Source organism: Phaethon aethereus, assembly GCF_964289735.1.
Source record: "Phaethon aethereus genome assembly, chromosome: 3".
Taxonomy (NCBI): Eukaryota; Metazoa; Chordata; class Aves; order Phaethontiformes; family Phaethontidae; genus Phaethon; species Phaethon aethereus.
Window position 1 is genome coordinate 104605691 of NC_138576.1, and position 26150 is coordinate 104631840.

The 26150-nt window shown below is 44.5% G+C and overlaps 2 protein-coding genes across 2 annotated transcripts; one reads left to right on the forward strand and one right to left on the reverse strand.

Annotated features, from left to right (window-relative positions):
- Positions 1-800: 800 nt before the first annotated feature.
- NSL1 (NSL1 component of MIS12 kinetochore complex) lies at positions 801-14713 on the reverse strand (the record flags this gene model as incomplete). The annotated part of the gene is made up of 6 exons (XM_081998370.1): positions 801-1079; positions 1692-1759; positions 4522-4576; positions 7081-7211; positions 14091-14175; positions 14414-14713. The coding sequence occupies 6 exons, from the start codon at positions 14711-14713 to the stop codon at positions 801-803; spliced, it is 918 nt and encodes a 305-aa protein (XP_081854496.1).
- On the forward strand, positions 14712-19801 carry TATDN3 (TatD DNase domain containing 3; the record flags this gene model as incomplete). Its single annotated transcript, XM_081998371.1, has 10 exons — positions 14712-14771; positions 14843-14875; positions 14969-15042; positions 15253-15337; positions 15950-16012; positions 17128-17237; positions 17651-17706; positions 17922-18034; positions 19218-19298; positions 19658-19801. The coding sequence occupies 10 exons, from the start codon at positions 14712-14714 to the stop codon at positions 19799-19801; spliced, it is 819 nt and encodes a 272-aa protein (XP_081854497.1).
- Between the last annotated feature and the right edge of the window lie 6349 nt (positions 19802-26150).

Here is a 26150-nt window from a genome sequence, read left to right on the forward strand (position 1 = left end):
TTAGTCAAACGCCAAAAATGCATACATGACCCCTGTCAAGATCCTGTAATGGGTAGAAATATTGTCCAGGAAACCCCCAGACTGCATAATTGGATTACATGAAACAAAGTATCAGATGGTAAGACGCGGATGGTCAAATCCTTGTTCAGAAGAGTGCACTGCAAGTAAACACAATTACTAAAAATCCAAGTTTAAACAAACATGACTATAAATATAAGCCCATCTGACCTAAATTCAGGAAAGGTGGAATAGCAGGGACCAATGTCACACGTGTGTGGGTATTCTAAAAACTGTAACGTCATATCAAATCTGGTGTTCTCAATATGCTCCACTGTGAATTTCTTTCCAATTTATTTATTAAAAAAATACCCACCCAATTCAGTAATAAATGAAGATGCATTAGGAGAACTAGACGCTCTCCAACCTCTTTAGAGACATGCTTAATATAAACGAGCACTTAGTGGTTTGCTAAAAGACTGCCCACATACATAAAGCATGTGCTCAGACGCTGAGAAGCACGAGGACTCGAGCTAAATGCTGTAACAGAAGAGCAAAAAATGAGAGTTAATCGGCAAATATACTTGCTGGATATCAGATCCTACTGGTATGCGTAGGCTTTCATATACCACTAGTGTGACAGTAAAACCAGAAATATTTAAAAGGATCAAAGACTAAATTATTAAGGAAGCTCCCATGTATAGCACTGAATCGAAGGGGAGACGGAGTTTTAAGAAAAAAGACCGAGCACACTGAACAAGAGTTCAGATCGGAATCTCAGCTGTAAATACTAAATGAGAAATTCATGTGCTGAGAGTAATCTTCCTCCGTCGAAGTGGGTAGCGTCTTCTTTCTGGTGAAGATGCAACTTTTTTTCTTTTTAGCAAAACATAAGGATTTTTACTGGTATCAGCGTCTGTTGGTGTGACTTCTCCTGGTGATACAAAATTTTGGACATCATTTTCCTCCTTCACCTTGCAACCAGCAAAGACTTCTTGCCGCAGCTTGCAGAGTTCCAAGGTTGGTTGCCAAGTTAACGCTTGGGAAAAACCTTCTGCTCTTTCTATTAGCGCTGGGAGAAACTGCAAAAACAAACCCAAGTATCTCAAGTTACATGGGAAAAGTAATGGTTACAATGAATGAAATATGTTAATCAGATTCTGACAGGCACAAAAGCTTCAGTGTCTGCAGAGGTGATCCTTAGGATGGCAGGTGAAGGTTGGGAACTCAGAGCTACCAGCCTAACAGTGACAAGGGCCGACACTCAGAAGCCATGCAAAGAGTATGTCCAGTTTAAACATTTCTTCCTTACATCTCTAAGGTGAATAAATATCACAAGAACACCACACTTCACATCCAAGCTGGTATTGAAATAATAAATGTCACGTGCTATATGAAGTTGTATAGGTCTTCAAAAGATGTTTTATTTTTCAGATGCTGCAGGTTCTAAAATCTCTGTAAAAAATATTTCCTATTTTTTGTGGGCAATCTTCCTTACTACCACGTGAGGGGCAATAATTTACAGACTTAAGTTTAGTAGTCCAAACTTAAAGAAGTACTTGCTTCAAAAGTACACGCACAGGCTTTTTTTGTACACAACTATAACCAAGATGCGTTAGAACTCCTGTTTTGTGATATATTATCAGATCACAAAAAGAAAAAAAATGTCCTCTTGGAGCACACAGAAATCTCACCTTCATTGATCCACTGATCTGTTTGGATGCCATTTCTGTCATCTGCTTCAGATCTGTGATGTAAGCATCTACAGAAAAACACAGAGCCCAAATAAACTTCTGAAAGGTAATTCCCTCCTCCCATTACTTTCTATCAACTTCCTAGAAATCAGACAGAAAAGCAGTAGTATAAAACTTAAACCCGCAACACACTCCTTTCATTATAGCGTTGGGGATGTCAACTTGTATGTTTTGTCCTACTCTTATTACTTGTAATCACTCAAAGTGCAGTAGTGTCTAGAAGTCTCAACTACAGCAAGCCACAAAGTTCTTCACTAGAAAACCCACAGCTTATACAAAACATGAGACACAAAGGCAGTATTTGACATGAAGGAAGAAAACAGTTATAAAGAAAAAAATAAAACAAACAGTTTTCAAACCTTTCAAGCTCATATTACATTTGATAAAAATGCACAAAAGAGGGAGAATAAACACAACTGTGGAGAAAATGAGATGAAGCAAACACATTTTAAGCAGGCGAAAAGATATAATCTTACTGCTCCAGCTTGGCAGCAACCAGTCTGCTTTTACAATAAGGGCTACATTTTTCTCCCGGCTTGACTTACCAAGTGTTTAACACCAAGAATAAAAAAGAACCAAATGTAAACAACATGAACTGCATTAATTCTGCTGGGTTAATAAGAAAAGAAAGAAAAAGAAGCTTTCAGGAACACTGAAGCAGACAGCAGGTGCAGAATACTGGGGAAAAATGGCAAATGTTTGATTGCAGTAGCAATCCGGCAAGATCATCAACTCAATGTAAGTTTTTTATTACTGCTTTACAAGCAATAATAATTCTTTAGTCAAGAGTTAAACTCTTTTATTACAAAACTGTTTTGCACGTTCTCCGCCATTATTCCATCTGCAACACTACACCATCAAGAAAAACTTAAAATCAGTGGATAAGCAAGCGTGCTCCTGGGAACTAAGCAGTCCCACTGCCGTTACTGTTACGTTTCTGTAGGGTTTCACCAGTGCCTGCAGTAGGATACGATGTCAGATGGTGCACACATCCCTAAACCCTTTCAAGGCTCAACACAGCATTCTGCTTTGAAGTCAATCTCATTAGGGCTACTGAAGATCATTTAAGTCAATCACTGTATTCCAGCGCAGGGTGACAGTGATCCCCTGCTGAAATGTAGTAAGCAGCAAGAGACGGTGTTTTGTTAAATTGACTGTCCGCAGGCCCAATGTGCTGATCAGACATGGTTTAGGAATGCATCATCCATGTATGAACACAGATGTTAAAATGCACCAACATTTAAAGTTTGGAAGGAAAAACAGTCCAACAGCAGCCTCCTTAAATACACCACAGAGGCCTATGAATGGACATTCTCTAGAAGAAGTTTATGTACATCAAGAAGCATTCTTAGAGTACAGTATTAGAAGACTGGTGACTCTATGAAATGGCAAGGAAGGAGTTAAGTAAAAGTAAAAATAATTACTTGGATTATTCCAGTTATACAGAAAGACTGGCACACAGTTAAATGAAATTTGCCTGCAGGAGTTCAGCTTGACATGGACAGCATTATATTCCTCAGTGTTCAAGGCTTTCCAAAACATAGGGAAATGAAAAAAGGAAACGAAAGGTATTGAGTAATCTAAACATTTTTGGTTTCTGGCCACTGTACTTGCTAAACTGGGATACATAAACTTCCCAAAGACTACATAACACTAAAATTCAGAACAAACTCTATGCCATCTTGGCTAGGACTTTGCTATTACCTAACCTAAAAAGGCAATATCACAGTGTAAGCTGTTACTAACTTAAAAGAACTAGTTAATTCACATCAGAAAAGCATAGCTTGGGACACTAGAAACCAGAAGAAACCCAGATATGAAGTGACACTCTTCATTGCTCCTGTTAGCTGCTTTGCTGCAGAGACTGGCATTTCTGGAAGCAATGTCTCCTGTTTATAAAGAGGAAACGATGCCTAGAGTGAAGGCAGATCAGCAGGGTGAGAAATGGAAGATTAAGCCCAGCTTTTAACACCACTTCTTGTTACACCAGCTTTACATCATGTGCTGTAATCCATAGTGAGGGTTCTGTAACCACACTTTTCTACTTAGAACAGCATTGGTAAATTCTGTCATTTTTCAATACTTAAGAACAGGCAAGGCAAAACTTTCAATTTCTTAAGGCCAGCCTCAAAAAAGCACATCCCAATCACCAATTGCAAAACACACCACCTTGTTCCAAGGAGTTTGTATAAGGAATCTTTCAAAAGCATGCAGCAAACTTATGACGTTGTTTGCAGTTTTGTTACTTTACCAACCCTTACAAATGACACAGGCAGGAGAAAATTTGATACCACTGCCATCACTGAGTACTACCCAACTGCTTTCAATTCCCTGAAGAAACTGACTGATTAGGAAGAGAGACTGAAGCATTTCTAGTATTCATGTAAAAGGAACACAAGAATGGTCAAAGTATAGTGTCAGCAATCCATCTAGTTCCCCATCTGGCCCCCACCAGTGGTGAAGGAAAGAAGTAAGAAAACCTACTGAGGGTAGCCCTGTGACAATTTCTACCCAATACCCACATGGTGGCCAGCTTTTCCCTTTAAGTACAGTGCTTAAGAGCAGACAGGACTTAGAAGAAGAGAAACAGGTACAACAAACTGATGCAGCAATACATTCAGTTATGATGAACTTCTAGCTATTTTAGTTCATTATTTAAACAGTCAACAATTTTAACCAAGTTTAAAGAAAGCTTCTTAAACGTTTACAGCTAGCCACTAAGGTAGGCAGTGTTTCCTCAGTACAGTTGCCCTCCCAGCAAAATCTTTACCTTGAGAAGGCTGTGATCTTATCTCTTCTGGTGTTACTAAAGGCTGGTAGAGCTTCTGCATAATCAAAAAAAAAAAAAATTGAAATACTTTCTTGGTTTAATAGACATCTAATATACACACAGCAGTCAGAACAATGGAGTAAGGCTAATACGAGGAGATGGTGGTGGAATTATTTAGATAGAGAATGTATTAGAGGTACAGTTTATAGATACTCAGTGTTCTGGTTAACAGAGTTAAGTGCACTGCAAACACGTCTCCAAAATCTGCTTCAGTTTGCAGAATTCTAATTATTAAAGCATGAGAACTAAACTGAAATCCAGGCATTTTGGAAGAAGCATTGCCACCTGCTGCACAACTGAGGAAAAAGCTGCTCTGGCTTCTAAGAAGCCATTCACAAAACCAGTAAGCTTTCACAGAGGAGCAAACTTGAACGAAGGGTATATTAAGACAAAAAGCTAAGAAAAAGAAAACTATTTAAATTAGTACGTTCTAGCCCTGCAATTACTTACGCATGAATAAGAACACTCTCCTTCACAGACCAGGCTCTCTGGCGCTTTGGTCCTACTGTGAGTCTTGTGACTTGACATCAGTTAATTGTGACGTGAAGCTAACTAATAATAAATGATAAATACAACTAATATTTCATTATATTAAAGGTGGAATTAGAAGTTACTACCAGGGAAGAAGGAAAGAAAGCAAAGACGTGGGAACTAAGTTATATCATCTCTAACTTAGTATTTTTCTCCACTTCAGGAGCTGTCCCTCAATCTTCTTCAACCAAAAACGAGTAAGAGGAAAGTTAATTATTCCTCCCTGTAGTTTTCCAGAGCAAAATTTTCACAGTTCACACATCTTCTTATCAAGTTTACAGGAACAGCTCCAAGCAGAAGAACAAACATTGCTTGCATTATCCCCAAACATAACAGAATGTATTGACTGAAAACCTGCAGCATGATCTCTTGCTTTGGCAATTATAGGGAGATCACTACACTAAATGAGTGATTCTCTCCAGGTAAACTGCAGTTAATTACCATGTCTTCATAGCTGCTCTTTTTGCCTCAGAAAACATGCATCACAGGAGTAGCTAGGGTCAAAAAAGAACATAAAAAGTCCTCAACCAAAAGCAGAGAAAACACTAGTACCTTCGCAGAAGTACCTGAGAGTGAAAAGAAAGCTACTTCATTTACAGAGATAAGCTAAAAGTTTTCTATATTATGCAGACACTTTTAATTAAAATAATCATCTAGCTGTGGTGGTGTACAATTTGAAGAAAAAAGCTAGCGTGAGAGGCATTCTAAAGAACTAATTCACTTGGGGACTCAGATGGAACATAGTTTTCCTTTTGCAGAAAGATTAAAAGGTCTTGTTAAATCCTGGTGTTATGCCATAGCATATTTTATTTTAGTTGGTTTTTTTTGTTTGTTTTACATACTTGATATATTGACAAAACAGAGAGATCACAAAAGGCAATATATATTAGAAAATATCTCAGATTTAAGACAAATATATATATGCACTTTTACTTACTGTAAATCATCTATGCCTGGCTAACCTAGAGAGTTACTTAATTTTGTCAATTTTAGTCCTCAGAAATGCAATGCAGGCTCTGAAACAACTTTATTAAAAAAAAAACCCTGTCATCTTTAGCATAGAATCATAGAATAGCTGAGTTTGGGAAGGCCCTCCTAAGATGCTCTAGTCCATACTGAAAGCAAGGCCAACAACAACAGGTTGCTCAGGGCCTCATCCAGTCATTTTTTTAATATCTCCGAAAATGGAGGCTCCACAGTCTGTCTGGGCAACCTGTGCCAGTGTTTGACTACCCTCACAGTCCATTTTTATTTGTAAATGGTTAAATGGAATTTCCTGCATTTCCATTTGTGCCCATTGCCTCTTGTCCTTTTTTTTTCCCCCGAGAAAACTGACTTCTAATTAATCAGCAGGTAAGCAAAAGGCAGGCCTAACATAACTGCAGGAAAGAAATTTAGCAACCAAGGACATGGCTGGGTTGTTTAATGCCAGTAATTACCTTACACTTAGTGTCAAAAAACCAGAGAAATTACTGCACCTATTCATTAATCCATATTACCATTTTTTTTCTTTCTTTACTGAAAGTACTTAATGTAGTCAACAAAAAGTTAGCTCAACTTAAGTACTTAGGAAAACACAGACATCTTTTTAGAAGTCATACACTGCACATGATAGTATCTATCTGTACGTATCATAATAGTTAGTACTTCAACCAGTCTTCAGCCAAGGATTTCAGAAACCCGGATTTGTCAAGCTAAATACGTGTATACTGGCCTGTAAATCACGAGTCATCATGTTGAAGCAATCTGCTTAAGTAACTTGTGGAACTGTGCCACAGGCCCAATTCACTCATAGTCACAACACTCTGTAGTAACCCTCATTTTACTGAAAAACCAATTAATGCAAAGAAACAATCTCACTATATGACAAAGAATCAAAAGCAACATTGGATGATTTATTTCTTCCAAGTTACATGTGGTCAGCAGCTACCACATGCGAAGGTTTTCTGAAAATCTTAGGTTACTCACCAACATCTCTTGCTCTGCTTTCATGGTTTGGATAGCATGCACCAGTATCTTTTTAGGCCACTGCTTACGCTTTGTTGTTGTCTCTACTATTAGTTCATCAAATTGATCTTCAAGAATTTTGATGCTGGAACCTAAAAATGATAAACGCAAAGTTATTGTAGGAATTCTTCTACATTTTTTTTTTAATTTGAAACAAAGTTATAAGGAAAAAGACAGCTTTAGATCTGAAACAAGAAATCATGCATGATTATCAACGAAAAGCTAAATCGATCTGCCTTGGATGTCCTTGTTAAGGTGATAGAGAAACTGGAGCACAACTGGATAATGGTCAGTTGCTTTTGAAGTAAATGAGCTGGGGGGGGGGGGGGGGGCTGGAGGAGGCGGGGAACCATCTGGGGAAAAATCCAAAACACATTCATCTATGAACTCTGAATCTATGAAGAAAGTCTCACAAATAAATGGCTATCTCTTGAGATGATCTGTTTTTCAACTGACAAAATGCAGAGCAAGATGCAGCACGAAAAATGGTTTGATCTGTGTAATTTACAATCATTAAACAAACACCAACTGTCCAAACAGTAATTTGAGGCCGAAGTGATTTTATATCATAAAGAGCACAGATTAATTTTAATTAACAGTTTAATTTTAAAATCCATCTATGAATTTTTAACAATATGTTATGCCACCTTAAGGAAACTTGGTTCCCGGAAATCCTCTGCATCCCGAGGACACCTGTAATTACTAGTCGTATGGAGTTTGCAAAAAAACCCCCAAAACATGTCTGCTTTCAACATCTGAGGCCCAAGAGACAGAATCTGGTAAGAGCTAACTTTCATAGCCTTTTTTTTCAATTCTAAGATCAGACTAAATACCTAGAACATATTTTCAGTTCTTAAATGAAGTGTTTTGACTAATGCTACCTACTACAGGTACTTGGCTTCTGCAAGATTGCAATTAAACTTAACAATTTTAAAAGCTTAAGTTAGTATTTTAAAACTGGTTTCAACATTTAGACAAGTAAATGCCTGCACTTTCCTGACATCACACACCATAATTACAAACTATAAAAATTAAGAATCCTACAAGAAAATGGAATTAACTGCTCAATCTTGTATCCCAACTGTGTGTAACTGAGAGGTAGTACCTATTTCTATATTCTTCCACCTGTACACTCCTATAATTTTTCTCCCCGCCGTGGAGATTTGAAACCCTGACAATAGTCTTGCTTTTTTTATTTTTTAATTTAATTTTGCAAACTCCTTAGCATTTAAATTCAGTGTCCCCACTAACGCATTGAGCACAACTTGCAAGCTATGCAATGTTTTCAATCTAGTGGTAAAGGATGGATTTTGAGCACCCTCTCTTGGTCAATCTGTGCAGAATCGGGTGATTGCAAGCCTCAGAAAGGCAAACCCAAGGTTTTAAAAGTTTGTGGGTTTATTTTGTATGTTTTAGGGTCACCATTACATCATTTAAGTACAGAGAGGAAAGCCTTGCGCCACTGGTCAACCTAAACACTCAAGGCACAAAATGCCAGATCACTTGGCGATTTAAACTGGATCAGAGCTAGGCACATGAGTAAATTTATGTCAAACTAAAAAGCAGACTACAGTCCTTACACCGGCTTTATGCCAGCTGCAGGAAGATCACAGCTTCTCAGTTGGCATAAAGTTAGACTTGTACAGACATAGGATAACTTACTGAAAATAACATCCATCTGGACAAAGTTTTCCTGTTAAGAAAATCCTCTTAAGAATTTTTGAACAAACTGGAATTAGTGAAGTGAGCCTGAATCAGTTCAGCACTTTGCATCATGAGACCAGTGCGTTTTTGACTTTGTAGTCAAAGGAGTTTTATCCTTTTAGAACTACAATTGCAGAAGCTTCCTGACAAAAAAACAGTTCAAGGAGCTCTTTCTCCATAGCCAGTTCAATATATCTGTATTTTCGGCTTCATGCAACTGTAAAAGCATCAAGTTAAAGGCAAAGAACATCCAACGCTAACGCAGGTGAGCAAATGAATCACACTGAAATTTTCTTTGGACATCAGACTACCAAGAATATCCACCACTATTATCCAAAAGACAATAATTACAAAAATATTGTATATGTTACATATAAATATATGACTATATAGCAACAATTATTAACATTTACTTAATTTGTATATTAAATAGTAGCAACAGACATATTACTAGGGTCTCTTGATAGGATGAGATATTGGCCAATGTCCCTAGCACAAGATCACTCAGGCTGGAAGGGCCCTCAGGAAGTCTCTCCTGACTCAAGCCTCCTGCTGTGAGCAGGGTCAACACCCAGTTCAAACCAGGTTGTTCAGGACTTTCATCCAGTTGGTTCTTGGAAGCCTCCAGTGGTGGTGACTACACAAGCTCACTGGGTAATCTTTTCCAATGCTCAGTTATCCTAACAGTGAATTATTACTTCCATATCTCAAGTCAGAACCTCCCCTTTTAATTTATGACCCTTCCCGCTGTGCACCTCAATAAATAGACTGTCTCCATATTCTCAGTAACCTCCTTGTAAGTATTGGAAGGATGGATTGGCTTCTCTGGGCTAAACAAGTTCCAGATCCTTCAGACTTAACTCACAGGGCAAGTGCTCCAGTCTCCTGTCAGTCTTGGCAGTCTCTGATGAACTTGCTCCAGTTTATCAACAATATCCCTATACTGAGGGGATCCAAAAATGAGTGCACTACTCCAGATATGCTCTAGGAAGTGCAGAGTAAGGGCAAATAATCAATTCCTTGGTTCTACTGACTACACTCCTGTTAACACAATATACTAGGCTGGCTCAGGGTTAGTCCACCAGGCCCCCCAGGTCCTTTTCATCCTGTACCCCTGCAGGGGGTTACCCCTTCCCAGATTTAGGACTTCCGGAGGGCAGACTTGACTTCTGGAGGGCTGACTTTGGCCTGTTCAGGTCACTGGTTGAGAGAGTCCCTTGGGAGACAGTCCTGAAGGACAAAAGGGTCCAGGAAGGCTGGACAGTCTTCAAGAAGGAAATCTTAAAGGCACAGGAGCAGGCGGTCCCCATGTGCCGTAAGAAGAGCTGGTGGGGAAGGCGACCGGCCTGGCTGAACAGGGAGATTTTGCTGGGACTCAGGGAAAAGAGGAGAGTTTATCACCTCTGGAAGAAGGGGAAGGCAACTCACGAAGAGTACAAGGATCTCGTTAGGTCAAGCGGAGACAAAATTAGAAAGGCAAAAGCCCAGCTAGAGCTCAGTCTGGCCACAGTTGTAAAGGATAATAAAAAATGCTTCTACAAATATATTAACAACAATAAGAGAGGCAAGGAGAATCTCCATGCCTTACTGGATATGGTGGGCAACATTGTCTCCAAGGAAGAGGACAAGGCTGAAGTACTTAATGCCTTCTTTGCCTCAGTCTTTAATAGCCAGACCAGGTATCTGCAGGGTATTCAGCCCCCTGAGCTGGAAGACAGGGATGGAGAGCACAATAAACCCCCCATAATCCAGGAGGAAGCAGTTAAGGACCTGTTAAGCCACCTGGACACCCACAAGTCTATGGGGCCTGATGGGATCCACCCAAGAATACAGAGAGAGCTGGCGGAGGAGCTTGCCAAGCCACTCTCCATCATTTATCAGCAGTCCTGGTTAACAGGGGAGGTCCCAGGAGACTGGAGGTTTGCCAATGTGACACCCATCTACAAGAAAGGCTGGAAGGAGGATCCCGGGAACTAGAGGCCTGTCAGCCTGACCTCTGTGCCAGGGAAGATCATGGAGCAGTTCGTCTTCAGAGTGCTCACAGGGCATCTGCAGGACAATCAAGGGATCAGGCCCAGCCAGCATGGGTTCATGAAAGGCAGGTCCTGCTCAACCAACCTAATGTCCTTCTATGACCAGGTGACCCGCCTCGTGGATGGGGAAAAGGCTGTGGATGTTGTCTACCTTGACTTTAGTAAAGCCTTTGACAGCGTCTCACACAGCATTCTCCTGGAGAAACTGGCGGCTTGCAGCTTAGACAGGTTTACTCTTCTCTGGGTAAAGAACTGGCTGGACAGCCAAGCCCAGAGAGTTGTGGTGAATGGCGTTAAATCCAGCTGGCGGCTGGTCACAAGTGGTGTTCCCCAGGGCTCGGTTCTGGGGCTGGCCTTGTTCAATATCTTTACTGATGATCTGGATGAGGGGATCGAGTGCTCCCTCAGTAAGTTTGCAGATGACACCAAGTTTGGTGGGAGTGTTGATCTGCTGGAGAGTACGAGGGCTCTGCAGAGCGATCTAAACAGGCTGGGTCGATGGGCCGCGGTCAAGTGTATGAGGTTTAATAAGGCCAAGTGCTGAGTCCTGCACTTGGGTCACAACAACTCCATGCAACGCTACAGGCTTGGGGAGGAGTGGCTAGACAGCTGCCCAGCCGAAAAGGACCTGGGGGTGCTGGTTGACAGCCGGCTGAACATGAGCCAGCAGTGTGCCCAGGTGGCCAAGGTGGCCAAGAGCATCCTGGCCTGTATGAGGAATAGTGTGGCCAGCAGGAGTAGGGAAGTGATTGTGCCCCTGTACTCGGCACTGGTGAGGCCGCACCTTGAATACCGTGTTCAGTTTTGGGCCCCTCACTACAAGAAGGATGCTGAGGTGCTTAAGCGTGTCCAAAGAAGGGCAACGAAGCTGGTGAGGGGTCTGGACCACAACTCTTATGAGGAGCGGGTGAGGAAGCTGGGATTGTTCAGTCTGGAGAAGAGGAGGCTGAGGGGAGACCTTATCGCTCTCTACAACTACCTGAAAGGGGGTTGTGGCGACGTGGGTGTTGGTCTCTTCTCCCAAGTAACTAGCGATAGGATGAGAGGAAACAGCCTCAAGTTGCACCAGGGGAGTTTTAGATTGGCTAATAGGAAAAATTTCTTTACGGAAAGAGTGGTCAAGCATTGGAACAGGCTGCCCAAGGAGGTGGTGGAGTCACCACTTCTGGAAGTGTTCAAAAAACATGTGGATGTGGCACTTCAGGACACGGTTTAGGGGACATGGTGGCATTGGGTTAATGGTTGGACTTGATGATCTTGAAGGTCCTTTCCAACCTTAGTGATTCTGTGCTTTTTCTCCTTGTTGAATTTCATGAGATTCCCATAGATGCATTTCTCCAGCCTGTTTATGTTCCCCTGAATGGGCCTGTCCTTGAGCATATTCACTGCCTGCCAGCCTGGTTGACGTCAGCTGCAAACTGGGTGAAGGTACCTTCCGTCTCCAACTCGGTCACGGATAATGATGTTAAAAAGAACAGGTCCCAGAACAGACACCTGAGGAACTCTGCTTGTAATCAGCCCCGAGGTAAAAGTATGAACCATTATACACTACCCTCTGAGCTCAATGATCTAGCCAGGATTCTCACCTACCTGGACCATACCACCCTAGCATGGATGCTCTGGGAGACTGTGTCATTGAGTACTGGAGCAATTCCACTGGAAGAGCATGAAGAGGGTTATCATCTGGAGTACATGACATATGAGAAGCAGCTGAGGGAGCTGGGTTTGCTCAGCCTGAAGACAAGACGACCAGGGGTAATTTAACTGCTACCCTTGGCTATCCAAAGGGTGGTCCCAGAGGCGACAGAGGCAGGCTCTTCTCAGACGTATGCAGCAAAAGGATGAGAGACAACAGGTATGCTGCAGTAAAGGGAATTCCAACAGGCCACAGGGAAGAAAATTATCACCAACAGGGCAGTCAAACACAGAAAATTACTGCCCAGAGAGGTTGTGAAGCCTCCAAATATAACTCCTGTTTCTAAGTCCTGGCTTTAAAAATAGATCAACTTACCCTATTCCATTAAAATTTTCTATACTCCCTTTATTCTGATAAAAGCCGATTAAATAGAACACGCTCTTTCCTAACCTCCGGTGCTGGTTTTGGCTGCGATAGAGTTAATTTTCTTCAAAGTAGCTAGAATGGGGCTATGTTGTGGATTTGTGCTGAAAACAGCACTGATAATACAGAGATGTTTTTGTTATTGCTGAGCAGTGCTTGCAGAGAGTCAAGGCCTTTTCTGCTTCTCCCACCTCTTTACCAGCAAGCAGGCTGGGGGTACACAAGAAGGTGGGAGTAGACACAGCCAGGACAGCTGACCCCAACTGACCAGAGGGGTATCCCATACCATATGACATGATGCTCAGCATATAAAGCTGGGGGAAGAAGGAAGGGGGGGGGGGGTGTTCAGAGTGATGGGGCTCGTCTTCCCAAGTAACCATTATGTACGATGGAGCCCTGCTTTCCTGGAGATGGCTGAAAGCACCTGCCTGCTGATGGGATACAGTGAACGAATTCCTTGTTCTGCTTTGCTTTTATGCGTGGCTTTTGCTTTACCTATTAAACTGTCTTTATCTTTATCTTAACACATGAGTTTTCTCACTTTTACTCTTCTGATTGTCTCCCTCATCCCACCGGGGGGAATGAACGAGCAGCTGTGTGGTGCTTAGTTGCTGGCTGGGGTTAACCACATCACCTCCCAAATGAAAAATCTTGCTTTGAAATACCAACTTTCTATAAGCTTGCTGTAGACTTTCCAGAAAGACAGCTGCCATTAAAAATAGTTAAACCTTTATTTTTGCTGTGTTAGATACTTTGGAAGTCTCTAAGGTACTTTTCTCTGGTAGTCAAAAGCAGATCCTTTAAGTTAGGTAGGCACAATACTAATGATACTGGAACTTGTTTTTCAAAATACATAAGAGAGACATGTAAAACAGAGCAAGGGACCCTCGGATAAAGCTGTTTCCCTTTCCCTTGTCTCTTGGATACGGGTCCCTACACATCTTGGTTACCTTTCTTTTCATTTACGAACACCACTCTGCAAGAATCATGCTCCTGCAGTGCAGCACTTCAGATCCTCACATGGGCACATCCGACCTGGAGTTTGACCTTACCTGCTCCGTGAGCATGCCTACTGCCACAGACAGCTGGGGGGAAAACTGCCCAATAAAAAAATACCACATGCAACACCCAAAACAAAACCACCCAGCAGGAAATTAATGGAGACCAAGGCATACCACTCTGTAGCTCGGAGTCATCCGAAGTCTCCTCCCAGGGCTGCCCGTTAATGGTAACGTTCTCCCGCACTGCTGTTTCAAAGTTCTGCAAGACAGGGGAGAGCTTGAGAAGTCATCCTTCAGGCGCAGGTACGCAACCTCTGCAGCTGGAAAGGGCCCTTCTGCCTCACGGCCCTGCCCGGCTCGGCCGCCTCGGGCGAAAACAGCTACATAAACCCACCAAGCTAAGGGCTGACACCACAGGCCCCCGGCAGGAGCGGGCGCAAGCGCCCAGAGACGAGCCCCGGTAGCGCCGAGCCTCCCCGCGCCCCCCTCAGCCTCACCCAGAGCGCGTCTCCCGCGGCGGCGGGTCCGCTCGGCTGCCCCTGGGCCAGGGCCCGCACGAAGGGCGCGCAGAGCGCCATCACCTCGCCCAGGCCGCGCCGCGTGCAGCACCGCACCCGCGGGTCCCGCCGGGCGGCGGCGGCCGGGCTGGGCGGCGGCCCCGCGCCCGCCTCCCCCGGCGGTAACAACGGCGGCGCTGGGCCGGCCGCCATTTCCCGCCTTGGGCGCAGTGAAAATGCCGGCCCGGAAGCAGAACCTGCCACCTCCCCGCCTCTTCCCTTCAGTTCCGGACGCGGCATGGCGGTGGTCGGGCCGGTGGACTGTCACTGCCACCTCGCCGCGCCCTGCTTCCAGACGGTGAGGAGCGGGAGGGGGCGGCGGCGGCACGAGCCTGGCCGCGGCGCTAAGGTGGTGCGTGTCTTTTGCAGGACGTGACAGCCGTGGTGCGGGCGGCGGAGCAGGTGAGGCGGCCGGCAGCGAGCCTCTCCCCACACCTCCCCGCCCGGCCCCGCCCGGCCCGGCCTCAGCGGGGCGGGGGTTTCTGTCTGCCGCAGGCGGCGGTGTCGGCGCTGGTGGTGGTGTCGGAGCAGGCGGGGGAGTTCCGGAGCGTCGTGGCGCTATCGGAGAGGTGCGAGGCCGGCGGGAGGCGGGGGGGCGGCCCGTTGCCCATCCATGTCCTTGGCCACGAGGTCTGCGCTTTGGCGGGAGCGACTGGCAGCGTGGGAGCAGACGGGGGACGTGCCGCCCTCGTCCTTGGTCAGGCTGGCTTTTCTTTTTTACCTTAAACTTGATTTTTCTGGGTTGTCTCTCGTGCTTCTGATACCTGTTCCGTGTCCAGATTCCCAGGGTTTGTTTTGCCATGCCTGGGGGTGCACCCAGTCCAAGAGGTTTCGCCCGAGGAGCAGCGCAGTGTTACTCTGAAGGTAAAACGCATGCAAGTTAGGTTAGTGCAGCTGTGAAATGCTGCAGGGACTGCCCAGGGCAGGCGAGGGGATGCTCTGATCTGCCCAGTGACCTTTATGTGCTTCTGTAATACAGAAGACAGCAGACCAAATCCCAGGGTCTTTTAGCACAGTTGGTTTTCTGCATTAGACCTAAAGCAGAATTGTTCGCTGGAGTCATCTGGCCATATGACTGCAGTGAAACAGTTTTAAAAATCCCAAGTGAGTGCTTTGCTTACAGCATACATGTGTGTTTGCAGGTGTCCCTTTGGACAGTGGAAGGCCCTTAGCCTGAAAAACTTAGAGAGCTGTCTGCAGCTGTTTAATGTTACCAGGCTTTTTATGGCCCTTGTTTTAATTACCTGTTATGCTCTGGTGGAAATATGAACTTGAGATGAAGGGTCATTAAGTAAAGAAGGGAAATCCCGCAGGTTTCTAAAATCTGTCTGACCACACAGCTCACAGTAATGGCAAGTTTTAAGGTACAGAATTTAAAAACAACAGAGGAAACACCGACTTAATCATAATGCTGAGTTCATACCCCTTCCATCTTGTAAAGGCAGTGAGGGTTGCATCTTTAATTTATTCTTGTAGGATCTGGATGCTGCATTGCCGCTTATAGAACTCTACAAAGATAAATTGGTGGGGATTGGAGAAGTAAGTAGAATCCTGTAACTTGTTTAAATGTCTGTGAGTTCAGCAGCATCTGTCACCAGAATCACAAAAACTTAGTGACTGCTTGGTTTTGTGTATGCAGTATTGCTGTCAGTCTGAACAAGTACTGAGTCTCATTTGTAATTCTCTTAATGTGCTGTGCTTCATAGATTTGCCAGATTGCCTCTTTTCCTTCATTGTCATTATTAGGAAATAGATGGCATTTATGCTGGTGGATTTAGTAGGAAGAATTGCATAATTGTGCTATATTGTCTTACACCCAAATGTCTTTTTACCAATTCTCTGGCCCAGTGAAGTGTTGAGTCACATTGTTATCCTCATTCAGATCCTTCCTGCCTTCTTCCCTGACAAAGCTAGGCTAAGCTCTGATTTTGGCACACCTCAATGACTTGCACAGTCCTTTTTCCTTGTGATCCCTCATCTGTCTCTATACATATGTTGTTTCGTGTCTTACGTTTGTTTACAAACTAATTGAAGCTTGAAGGCTTTAGGGTAGAGTCTGCCTCTTTCGTGTGTTGGTACTGGAGGGACTTATGGCTGGTTCTACACTGGCTGCAGAAAAAGCAGTTATTGGTAGAGCTTTGTAGCTAAACTTACCATGTTGTACTGTATATCAAGGACTTTGGTTGGTATAGCTATGAATGGCGCTGCTTTGACAAACTTTAAATTTTGCCCAAACATGTTTAAATCAAAAAAAGTATAGAATTAATGTGTAATTTTTCCTAGAGATAGGACTAAAGCTACAGATTCAGGTCAGAAATTTTACTTGTATTTGAGATCCAGATTTGAGATTTAATCTGAAATAATAATCCATGGAATACGAAACCCCAGAAAACAAGTTATAGATTAAAATGTTAAATACACTTGTTAGTAACTGTCTGTCCACAGATGCTTTGATAGTTGAAAAGCTTATGGCTGAGAATGGATTCCTTTCCAAGCTAAGCTACAGTTGAGCTCATTTTTATTGCAGTCTCTAGTACATGTATTTTGAAATGCTTTGCAGGTTTGAAGCATTTTTTTTTTCTTTATATATGGTATTGTGGTTTAGTCAAGCGTTAGGTCTATAAAATATTTTCACTTCTTTTCTTGTATTGTAGGTTGGACTAGATTTCACTCCCAGATTTGCCAGCACAGATGAACAGAAGGAAGGACAAAGACAGGTTTTGATCAAGCAGATTGAGTTAGCAAGAAGACTGGATTTGCCTTTGTAGGTTTTGCTTATACTAGAGGGAGGATTTGCCAGATCTCAGTAACATGTGGAAATATTTCCTAGGATTTATAGTTACTAAGATGCCACAGAACTTTTCTTACATGGATTAAACTGGCATTAGTGTCCTGTCAGTCTCTAGTTTGAATTTTAATTACAGAATTTTCCCTATGTTTGCACTTGAATACAGTGGTCTTCTGTGTTCTGTCCCTGCTATGTTGTTGCTGATATGTCCCTGTATCTTAACTGTAACTAAAATGATTCATATATATATGTCTCTAGATATTTTTCCTGGTGAAAGGTGTAATACAGATTAATTATTTTCTTCCCAAGCTGCTGTTAGTTCTGTTGTGTTTACAAAAAAAAAGTATTTTGCTGAATTTCCTAATGCTGGGCCTCTCCTTGCTGTGCAGAAATGTTCATTCCCGCTCAGCTGGAAGACCAACCATTAATCTCTTAAAGGAACAAGGTATGTTTTTAATGCATTTTCTCTGTCATGATTTTTGCCAACAGAATTTCTTCAGTTGTGCCATATCGTCACATCAGTTTGTGTACGTGAAGCTTGGGAGGAATAGTGCAGAGATTCAGTATTCATTCTTTATGGGAGTGAGGTCCCATTGGAAGCTGGCATTGCAGCCCTACTGTAAACACTGCTAATGATTTGGTTTGCTGCTTTTCTCGGAGGTGCTACAAAGGTGTTGCTCCATGCGTTTGATGGGAAGCCATCTGTAGCAATGGAAGGGGTGAAAGCTGGATACTACTTCTCCATTCCTCCTTCCATTGTAAGGAGTGAACAGGTAAGCTTTAAAGGGTTTTGCTACTTCTCGGTGCTTGGGGATTGCAGGTAATAGCTGACAGCTTATCCTGATGGCAAACGGGACTGTTTTCACAGTGCAGCTCAAGAATAAGCTTGGGTTTTAAGTCTGTACAGTTTGAAGTGGGACTAGCAGTACTGGCTTACGGTTGCTGTCACCTGACACTTCATAGATGTTTCAGTTGCTTATAGTGTTTCACGTTTTTACTTTGGCTAAATTTCTACCTGGGGCTTTTGTCATAGCTAGACCTTTGTGGGGAAATTTTGCCTAAAACTGTTCTGCTATTCCTGAGAAACAAGGGTTAAGAAAATAGGAATTTTTTTCTTACGTGGTTTCTGGTGAACTCTTCTTTGGAAGCTTCTGTCACTGTACCGTTTTAGAGTAGGGACGTGACACATGGAAAATGCCTAGTTTCTCAGTGCTATGGCCTTTTTTGTTCAAAAGGAAATCTGCTCACAGTTGGCTTAAGTCAGACCTTTGAAAAATTGTGATTATCACAAGGTGTGCCCAGCAAAGAAGCAGCTACATTACTTAAATACATGATTGGTCAGGTTCAGCCCTTGATTTGCTGAGACTGCTTTTTTAGTTTCTATTCTGGACTGCTGCAAGCTATGCTAACTTCTTATTTTGGGGTAGCAGTCTGTTTCCATCCTGCACCATTATCAGTTTCTGTGATAAGCTCAGGAAATGCAGGAAAGTAAAAGGCATGATTCAAGCGGAGGGGGTGTGAGAGATGGACACAGGTAAGGTTAGGAACTTGGAGAAAGGAAAGCAAACTGGGGCTAAGGGGTAAAAGGAGAGATGGGAAAAAGGTACACAAATATTGTATATACAGAAAAATAGCAAATTAAAAATTGCATTGGCAACTCTAAATATAGGGTATTTTGTGCAATATAACTACATGATTTGATAAATGACAATGAATTCAGTGTTTTGGTAATGGTACTTCAGTTATTTAGAAAACAGGATAATCCTCACTTGAAGGGACTTCTCGAGCCGCTCCTGGTATTCATGCTTCCATTTTGAAATTGTTGATAAAATGCAGACAGTGGCACCAAAGTCTTTTGATACTGTTTTTAAATACAGAGGATATCCTCCCTTCATGCATTTTTCCCCACAGGTCTAAGTGCATGAAGTGTTTAATAGCTGTCTTATTTTCTTCAAGAAGCAGAAGCTTGTGAAACTGTTACCTCTGGAAAGTATGTGCTTAGAAACGGACTCTCCTGCTCTGGGGCCTGAAAAACAGGTAAGTGATGGGGGAGGGACTCTATGTATGCATATCCAAACCCACACCTTATGGAGGTTAGTTACGGGCACGGGAGGGTGAAGTAGTGTAAGCATGGACAAAGGGACGAAAGAAGTTGCCAAGTGAAAATGATGAGATTAAAAAGTCTGTGTTCCTGAGACTGGGAAAGGAGAAGAAATTCTAGAAACGGGCAAAGGGGAAAATAATCCAAGAAGAATAGACACATGTAATTTCTCTGTCTCAGGTGCCACAAGTTGTGTTTCAGATGACTGTGGTTGTCTTGAAGTACTGAATCTGAAACACCTGTCATCGGTAGGGATCTGTAATTTGCTCTGGTCTGTTTGGCTTTTTTTTTTCAGGTGAGAAATGAACCAAAAAATATTTACATTGCTGCAGAATATGTTGCCAAAATAAAAGAAATTCCAGTTGAAGAAGTTATAGAAGTGACTACACAGAATGCACTGAAAGTATTCCCCAAACTTCGGAACTTTCTTCGGATATAGACTTGGAAACTGAAATGTATGATATTGTGGAAACTACTATTTATGGTATAACAAATAAAACCAACGTGCATCTCGTCTTTCTCAGACTCCTTGCTCAGCTGCTCCTAGCCTGAGCAAGGTGTCTACTGTGTGGTATTTAACGTCCCTCGCATTCTTTAATTTCTCCTGACTGGAAGGCACTCACTTGTGGGCCCACTCATGTGACATGTAAGCTCCTGTTAGGGTTTGCAGACTGCACATCCCTTTCTGAGCCATTAAAAACCCATTCTGTCTTGTGTTTACTGGGCTCTGCTTGTGCTGCAGAAGCAACACCTGATTTCTTTCACAATACAGTTGGAACAAAAGAATTGTAGCCTTCTATTCCTCTCCTTTTCCCTTGTATACAGTAACTTGACAGTAGCTCAGATCTTCTCTATTTTGAGAAAGGTTTGCTTTGGCTTTTAAAGATTTATGTTTTTTAAAATAATATTCAAAGGAAGAACCCTGCGTTTCATATTATTTCAAGGACTTGCGCTTCTGACTGCTCAGTATTGGGAGACATGGGATGTGAAAGGGAGACAAGCCCAGTTTTGGGACGTCTTGGAGGTACCGATCTGCTTTGTATTCTGCTACATTGGCCAGTGTCCTAAAAACTGAATCGTGTGCTCCCTCACAGCACCTGTGTGGATGTGGGCCTGTTGAAACACTGAGCAAAATTTGGCTGACTACAAGACGACAATGAACGAGGTGGGTTGTGTGACACTTGATTGTTCGGAGGGCCACTACCGAAGCAGAGGCTTTGTCCTCCTAGGAGGGCAGTGTTACTAGCTCAGTGAAGAAAATACACAAGCGTTAGCTTTGTCCAGGACCACTTCAGGTACAAAATCATCTGTCATACCAGCCCATGGTGAGAGCATTTAGCTTTTAAGCTTTGGGCACATGTCTTCTATGTCTTGGGCGTCTATGTGATTTTTCAGATCAGACTCCTTCCTGTCTTTGTGGTTAAAGCATCTTACCAGCTGACCCTTTGCAAAATGGTTTGTAATGCCCTGTTCTGAATTAATCTGGTGTCTGCCTTTTGGGTGTAGGACTGCAAGGCAAGGGTTTGGTTTCCTGTTTTGAGGAGGATGCAAATTTAAAAGGTATCAGCTCCCAGGTAGGAAAAAATGGAAGCAAAATCTTGTTATGTGATACCATTCTTAGATTTTTGGTTTGCTCTGTTTTCTTCCTCAGTTTCTTCAAACCACATTGCCAAGAAGGTTTTTTTTTTCTCTCTTTAGCAGAACAGCTGTGTTCTGCTTTTTGCCTAGCTTGTTAAGTTTAAACATATGTTCCTAAACAGTTTTTGGCCTGCAGCAAACAACCAAACTTGGATAATTTTTCTCTTACAATGCCTATTCAGATCAGCAAACACCTGAATCTTTGCCGAGTGTTTGACCTAGAGTAGTCAGAGCCAGTTGGTATCCTGCATCTACAAGCACCTTTTCCACTAAATTGGGTGAAGGACAGAGTTTGCCTCCAGATGGTGCTAGGAAACAGGTGTGCAATAGTCTTAAAGAGTATTAATGTGATTAACAATGATTAATAATCATGTTGCTACCGGAGATGCTAAAGGGGTGATACCAGGCAGTCTTACATGTGCTTCCTGCTGCCTGTGGGAACAGGAGGCTGCCAGTATTGCATGGGAATGCAGTTATGTACACAGATGCTCCCGGTAAAACGTCAGGCAGTGCCCAAATGTTTGCAGAGTTTTGGCTTTATTACTCCCTAAGAAATTCTTAGCCTTGGGTGAAAACACTGGTTTTGCAAAAAGGGGAATATCAAGAATTTAGTCAGCTCAAAATCCCTCTTTCTCCAAGGGCATAACGTTGCTCTGGTTCAAGCTTAACCTCACGGGCAGATGATACCTGGCCTGAGCCCTTGAATCCCTTTTACTGCTGCAGCGCTGCAAAAACCTGCTCACGTTCCGCAGCATCCAGCTGGGCAGCGGGGCTGCCGAGGGCAGCCAGCCCCACGTGCGCCCTGGGGGGCTCTGAGGGACACCCTGACCCAGGGTCCAGACATGCTCGTGGTGGCGTGGGACCATGGTTGGAGCTGGGGAAGGAGAGACGAAGTTGCTTTCCGCCGGGCAAGGGACACCTGGCCCTGCAGCAGCCGTGGGTAGGGCGAGCGGGGCAGGGACCCGCTTTGTCCTCGCCGTAGACCTGCAGCGCCTGAGCGAAGTCGTGGCGTAGGTGGCCTGGTGCTCCAGAAAAGGAAAACGCAGTGTCGTTCCCACCCTGTCTCCACGTCCCTAACAGCAAACAAGGGTTGGAAGTAGCACCCTTGCCCCCGGGCCATTGGTTTTGCGGTGCGAGCCGTGCCCCAGCTGCCTGCAGCCAGCACCGGGGCGGGGGGCAGGCGCTGGAAATCAAGTTGTTGCGTTGTGCAGGAAACCCAGTTTTTTAAGGTGCTTGCTCGGGACCAGTGGTAGCCAACACATGGCGGGAGGAAGTGTGGTTTCCGGGCTGAAAAACATCGTTGATCACACAGCAGTCATCCTGTATCTTTACCTTGAAAGGGGAATTGAGCAGAGAGCTTGTGTTTCTGCCTGCAGTCCCGGGCTAATGCCTGGTCCACAGGGGCTCGGGAACCAAGTTTTCTTTTCAATCATGCCATTAATTTGGAGGGACACTAACAGCCCCAGTGACCTCTGTCTCATAGAGATGGAACTGCACAGATGGTCTGCAGCAGTATGGAAAGTGGCAGGTCCCAAGCTCCATCTAATACCTTTAGCCATCACTTTTCCCAGGGATGCTACAAACAGCAGATCTGATGATTGCACTTCGTAGGACTCCTCCTGTCTGTCTTGCAGGATGGATGTGATGTGATGTGATAGAAAAATCAAGAAAGGTTTGTGATTTTTTTGGCATAATTAGTGCCTTCAGAGCGCCTCGCTCGTTAGTCAGTACTCTGTTATCGATGCAGCTCTGGCTGGTACAGCTTCTGCCAGAAAAAAGAGCCCCATGTTGCTCTGTTCTTTCCAGGCTAAAAATAATGCATGCGGATGCGCTGCGTGCACTAGGGACTCCCACGCGCGCAAGGGCTTACAGTGAGAGCACAGCTTAACACCAGGCATAAAGAATGAGGGCGATGCAGGGTGACGGTAACAACGTGAAGGTACTTTCCATAGGCTGTGGTGCGGAGCTTGTAGACCTAGAGAGCATCTAAAGTGGTTTTGTCTGTTGATAGAGGCGAGAGAGTGGACCAGTGTATGCCATCAATGGCTACAAAATCCCACAGAGGTGCTTTGCACCTTCCTCGTTCAATGAGCACCTTGAATCGGAAGCAGGGGCTGGAAGGATGCTGAAATTGCAACTCCTGGACTGGCTGGTGGTGTTGCCCTTTCTCCACCCATGCCAAGCTGTTTGCAGGACTCGTGTGGAACACTACTGAAGTGATTGTGCCTGAAGGCCAAGTAACTTGCAAGAGTAGGGTGGGTATAGTAGAACTAAAAGGTTCAGCATAAGTTGCTTGAACTCCTCAGATCCTGGAAATCCCCTCTGAGTTCAGGACCAACAGCTAAGGGCCTGTCTAAGGGCTCTATCTGTGCTCACTCAATTTTTGGAGGGCTGCAGGTGGAGCACCCTCCCCTCCCCTTTCTTCTGAAACTTGTTTTTAGTCATGGACTAACAGGGCGTGAATCTGCTGAACTCCAGGAAAAACTGTGAGGGTGGTGAGTTTTTCCGGATTTTGTCATGGGAACGAGTGAGGAGATGGTGATGAGGCCAAGTGGATGATACGCTGTTTAATCCTGCTGTTTATTGTGGTAAGAGTTTAAACAAATTGACCAAAGACTTTTACTGGAAGTGCTTCCAACAGGCTCCTATGCAATGCATAGATAGGGTCTTTAGAGGCAAAAACAAATAAATAATTGGCTGGAAATGCAACTTTCATCACTAATGAACTTCTGCTTTTGTTTGTTTTTTCATTAATGCAGGGTAGGGTTTGAGCCTCCGTTCCCATTACAGAGCAGGAAAATGCATTTGAGAGAGTCATTGGCTTAGCAGAAAGGTTTGTTGTTCTTCTCTCTGCTTTCTATACGCAGTACAAAGATACAGCTGGGATCAAAGAAAGGATACGAACTGCCATAGCATCTAGTTAGCTCAGCATTTTCCTCTTCAGCAGGTGGTTATCCATCCATCCATCCATTTCCCCTGCTGGGGTTGGCTTTTCTATCGGTGTGGATCAGCTGGGGTGCGGGCGTGATAACCCTCGCTGCACTGCGTGGTGGCCCCACCATGCAAGGAGTGCAAAGTACCCCCTCCGGGGCATGGCAAATTTGTATTCCCCCTCTTTGAGTTGCTGTGAATGACGAAAACGGTGAGAAAAACATAGTGAGGATCGTGGCCCCGATGAAGCCATGCCAGGGGCAGGAACTGATACCCATCTCCACAGACGCTCGGTGCTGTGCGCAGAGCAATGCTGCCAGCGGGGTGCTTAATGCAAACACAGGGGATCGGTGCTGCTCTTGCACCCAGGTCCGCAGATGAAAATGGTGATGTGGCTCACCCAAAAAAGCATAAACAATGAGGCAGTGGGACGAGGAGTCTGTAGGAGCCCCTCTCCGCCCTAGAAAACGGCGTAACGCGCAGTGCCGGCGTTTGGCTTGGCCGCCGCGGAGGGCTTCGGCGCACGGAGCTGCTGGCACGTGGAGCGCTTGTCTTGTCTTATCTTGTAGTGAGTGCACAGGTGGCATCGAGGGTCTTAACGCAAAGCCGAAAAAAAAATGCAGAGGAGCGGGTCATGCACAGAACAGGAAGATTTGCATTGTTTTCAAAGGGCTGTGATCTGAAGAGCAAGCTGCTTCTGCAATGGCGCTTGGGGACGGATCTGATGTCCTACCAAAGCGGCAGTCAGCATCAAAATAAATGGGTTTTGTGTGCAATGCCTGGGTGAGGTAATATGTCTATGTACACTGCCTTCGAGGGCAGGCAAGGCGGCTGCGTGGCATCCACGGTCAGGGGCTGTGTACAGAGGCACCCAGCCCGGCACGGCAGAGCACCTGCGCCGCGGCTGAGGAAACCTTCAGCTTCCTGGCACAGGAGCGAGTACAGCCCCCTGAAAGACCCCGAAGCAGCACTGACATGGGGGGAAGCAGGGCCCCATCTCCCTGTTTTGGAAGTGCAGGGGGTGAGATGTGGACAAGCCAGAACACTGTTGGTGCGATCGAGGCCACTCCGTCACGGCGTGTTTTGGGGTTCAGGACCAGACGGGCAGTGCAGCGCCATGGTCCGGGTGAGGTGCCTGGCTCCTTCCCATGTGTGTTTCCTATTTCTGTGACGTGGTGTGGACACTGGGTTTACCTTTTTTAATATTCAGATTTTTGCATCCGCTATTTCGGCTGTGCCAAGGCTGCGTGTTCCGTCACCAAAGAACGCGAAGAGGCGCTTGGCTCCTTGTCGGTGGCCAGCCACAGTAGAGGTAAAGTACATGTGTCCCCCATTGACAGAAAACAAGTAATCTTGTGAGCAGCACAACCAATAAAGCTTTTTTTCCCCCAGGGATTTGTGACCTCCACACCGTGGCAATCCCAGTCTGCTGCCCGTGTACTGTAACACTCCCATGATGGCCCAGCACTCCTGGTGCTGCATTTCCAGTTCCCTGTATGTCTTCCTGATCCCTGCTGTGGTACCACCAGCTCCTCTGCGTACCCTCTGGGCTGTGCCCACCACAGTACCTTGGCTTTCTTCTGCGTCCCTGTGGCCTCCCTGTAATTCCCCAGCTCTCTTCCACGTTGCCTCCTTGTGCTTGTTGGATTACCAGGTAGGCAAGGGGTAGCACGTGCTGAGATTAGCCCAGAGCTGGGTAGCCAGGTCATGTTTGGATGGCTGCCAGTGTCAGACTCAGCAGCTGGGTGTGTGCCTCTTATCTTGGTAGCCTCGAGGGAGAATGGAGAGGGTCGGTGTCATCTACATGGCCACCAACTCTCACCAACCTTGTAGGAATTTTGTATCTCCAGGAGCTTTGTCCATCTGACAAATTTTGTTGACCGTTGCAAAAAATGGTGAGTTGCGGGTGGGGACTAGGAGACAGCACGACCATGTTAACTGATTTCTGTGAGAATGTGTGTATGTTGGATGCTGCGTCTCCTGGGTGGAACTGGACCTGCTGCTTGGGACCTCCTTAGGTCTGCTCAGCACATGACCACTGGGGAACCCATGAAATGCAAAGGACCTGGGATTATCTAGCAGGAAGGTCTGTCCTTGTGAAGTGCACTGCCTGGAGAGGGCAGCTTTGAAGTCCTGAATGGCACTGGCTTATTGATATAAATATATAGAGAGAGTATTTTTGTGCTCAGAACATTTCTGGACGCACAACAAAGCGGGAG